The sequence below is a fragment of the Rutilus rutilus genome, assembly GCF_951802725.1.
Source record: "Rutilus rutilus genome assembly, chromosome: 20".
Taxonomy (NCBI): domain Eukaryota; kingdom Metazoa; phylum Chordata; class Actinopteri; order Cypriniformes; family Leuciscidae; genus Rutilus; species Rutilus rutilus.
In genome coordinates, this window is record NC_140225.1 from 233,900 (window position 1) to 237,500 (window position 3,601).

General features: G+C 49.4%; 1 protein-coding gene across 1 annotated transcript in view; it reads left to right on the plus strand.

Annotated features, from left to right (window-relative positions):
• The first annotated feature begins 1,050 nt into the window (after positions 1 to 1,050).
• slc30a10 (solute carrier family 30 member 10) overlaps positions 1,051 to 3,601 on the plus strand; it is an 8,906-nt gene continuing 6,355 nt past the window's right edge. The window contains exons 1-3 of the mRNA XM_084392312.1: positions 1,051 to 1,646; positions 3,197 to 3,247; positions 3,325 to 3,564. Of these exons, the coding sequence (XP_084248438.1) occupies positions 1,160 to 1,646; positions 3,197 to 3,247; positions 3,325 to 3,564 (778 nt within the window). The 5' untranslated portion in view covers positions 1,051 to 1,159. The remainder of the gene's footprint in view (positions 1,647 to 3,196; positions 3,248 to 3,324; positions 3,565 to 3,601) is intronic.

Below are 3,601 nucleotides of genomic sequence, written 5' to 3' on the forward strand. Positions count from 1 at the left end.
GGACTGTGTACAGCGCTGTAGAAGTAAAGCTGACTCCACTTCAACATCCACTGAATCTTTCCATTGCACAAAAGTTTCTTCAGATTATTAACATGAACTTCACACTAAGAAAGAAATGGCTCTTTAAGGACTGATTGCTGAAAGGTTCTTCGGGGAGCCAGAAATGGTTCTTCTTCTGAAAACCCCTTTTTGGAACCTTTACTAAAATAATATTGTTCATCTAAAGAACCTTTTGTAGAATAAACAGATTCGAAGGTAAAGAGCCTTATTTCTAAGAGTGCAAGTGTGAGTTGTTTGAGGACACGAGAGAGAATATAAAGGTGAAATAGCTCATTATATATATAGTTTTATGGTCCGAGATGAAAGCTGTCAGTCAGCAGACTCTTATCATGCTCATGTAATCGCAGATGATTTATTATCTGACTGTTTTACAGTGAGCAGAAGCGCTGAGCTCGGAGAACAGTAACCCGGCTGACCTGAACTCACTAACTAACCCTGAAACAGTGAGTGTAAGCAGGAAAGAAACCCGCCGGGTGTGTGTGTGTGTGTGTGTGTGTCCAAAGGTGACAGTGAGAGGAATCCAGCAGCACAACAGCGCGCGCGTCAGACGCCATTTAATTTAATAATCTACAATATTATTGCTCTGCCTCCATTACAGCATTATATGAGAACTGAACTGAGCTGGACGATGACATCACGGTTTCTCCACAGCGGCTATATATATAAATGAACTAAATTAATAACTCTTTGTTTGTTTGTTTTTTTACAACAAAAATGAACCATCACTGAACTTACTGAAGCCGGACTGTGACGCTATTTTCTGCTAGAAACAAACTGTTGCATTATTCTCCTGTTATCTCTGTAAAGCTGCTGTGAAACACTGTATTGTGAAAAGCGCTGTATAAATAAAGGGGACTTGACTTGAGGCGCGCGCGCTGAATCATCGGTGTGTGTGTGTGTGTGTGTGTGTGTGTGTGTGTGTGTGTAAAACTGCCAACTCATGCTCGGCAACGTGAGACTCCAGGTGATGAGCAGAGACGAGCACACCTGCAGCTCACACACCATCACACACACCTGCAGCTCACACACACCTGAACGCGCGCGATAGACGAGCGCACCTGCGTCTCACACACACTCCATCACACACACACACTCCATCATGGGCCGCTACAGCGGGAAGACGTGCCGCCTGATCCTGATGCTCGTCATCACCGTGGTCTTCTTCGTGGCCGAGATCGTGGCGGGTTACATGGGGAACTCCATCGCGCTGGTGTCCGACTCCTTCAACATGCTGTCGGATATACTGTCGCTGTGCGTCGGGCTGACGGCGGCGCGCGTGTCGCGGCGCGTCGGCTCGGGGCGTTTCACCTACGGCATGGGCCGCGCGGAGGTGGTGGGCGCGTTGGCCAACGCGGTGTTCCTCGCGGCGCTCTGCTTCTCCGTGTCCATGGAGTCGCTGAAGAGGCTCGCGTTGCCGCAGGCCATCGATGACCCAACCCTGGTGCTGATCGTGGGCGCGCTCGGGCTCGCAGTGAACGTGCTCGGGCTCGCGGTGTTCCAGGACTACCGGTGCCTGTGCGCGGCGCGGCAGAAGGACGAAGGGGCGTCGCGCAAAGAGGACGGGGACGCGGCGGAGGAAGAAGCAGGTGCTGATCACCTCAATACTTCATAGTGTGTCTGTGTGTATGAGTGTGTGAGAGAGAGAGAGATAGAGTGCGTGAGTGTGTGTGTATGTGATGAGTTGTTGTAAACAGATCATGCATGGATTATTAGTACAGTATTGACTGTTTGCTTGTACTTTGAACTAATAATCTGCAATGAAAGAGGCCATTCACACAGAACAGAACGTGTAACAAAAGCGACTGGAATAAAGATGTAGTTGTTTAAAAGTTGAACTTTTAGGTTGGTTTATACTCGCCGCGTCCGCACGAGCGCGAAGGTGCGCGCTGCAAAAATGACGTCATCGCTGAGTGGGCGGTCGTGCGCGTTTAGTGCGCGAGACCCCATGGCGGTGTGCACGGTATTTTTTGTAACTTTCCGCGCGGCTCCGCTTCCGAAGATGCACGACTTCGAGCCGAATCTGGCTGCATGTTCTCATCACACTGGCACCCAGTTTGTGCATCTAAATTAGTTTACATTTACAAAAGGACCTTACAATAGCAGACATAAGCCCATTTAATAAAAATAAAGGTCAATGTTTTATAAACATGTTCACGAAACTAAATGAAAATGTTAAAGCAACACTAAAGAACTTTTCCTCTTCGGTCACCCTACAGGTTGGAAGCGGAATTGTCCATTACCGCTGTCGTAAATAATTTAGCCGCCCCCAGCCTACTGTCGCACGCTCGCTGTTCATCCAGCGCCGGCTTTGGAATGAATGATGTCCACAGACAAGGTAGAGTATGTTGCATGATTTTATGAAAATATGATGTATTGCGACATCAGAAACGAAGAAAAACAAAATAATTACTATTGTAACGCAAGTCAAATTTGTAGTTTCTTATGTCTCATTCAAAATGATGTTTTATTAACAAAGTTCGGGAGGAGCACGTTCAGATAACACGACCGGAGAGCACTCTGCAATAAACGATAAGAGGTGTATATATATTCAGCAGTCTCACCTCAATCCATTGACAGTTTAGCAGCATCCCTCCACCCCCCCTTCTCCACACTTCTAGTCCTAACTCTGGGTTCGGGCCGAGCTCGGAGCCCTCCCCCCCCCGGACAGCACGCCAAATACGCATTAAACTTTACTCCCTCTAATTGTATGTAAGTGTGAACTCGTGAACTACAGAAACGCTACCCGATCTGGCAAACTTGCATAGTGCGGTTAGCAGATATAGGGCCTTCCACCCTGTTACGTTGGAAACATTATTTTAAGGTAAAATGTTCTTTAGTGTTGCTTTAAGGTAGCCCTAACCCTAGATGACAATTACTGGAGTCGCCCGCTGTCGTTTAGCACAACGGCGAGCGCATCAGGGATGAACGCCTCATGCGTTTGTGGAGGCTCACGCCGCGGAGACGAGGCTTCACGCGAGCGCAGCGGTTAGCGCATGCTAAATAAACACGCGTTCTGTGTGAACAAGCTCTAATCCGTGACCTCTGATCGTTCAGCTGTGATGTTTGACCCTCAGAACCAAACATGCTTGTGGATCTTCAGTTCTGCACTCCACACTTGTCCATTATGCGTCCACAGGCCTCCAGGACCAGAAGCCTGAGAGAGAAGGTCCTCCTCTGAACATCCGCGGTGAGTCTCCTGCGTTTGAGTCGGTCTGCGTGTGGATCCTCTCTCTCTGAGGGTCAGTGTGTCTCTCGTCTCTGCAGGTGTTCTTCTGCACGTGCTGAATGACGCTCTGGGGTCGGTGGTGGTGGTGGTGGCGTCGGCTCTGTTCTACGTGTGGCCCCTGGCCCCCGAGAGCCCGTGCAACTGGCAGTGTTACGTGGACCCCAGTCTGACCCTCGTCATGGTGGCCATCATCATGTCCACCGCCATTCCACTGGTCAAAGAAACCGCTGGAATCCTGTTGCAGATGAGTCCGGCTGACCTGCGGCTGAGCCCCGTCCGTGAGTTCACCAGCGCACACACACACACACACACACA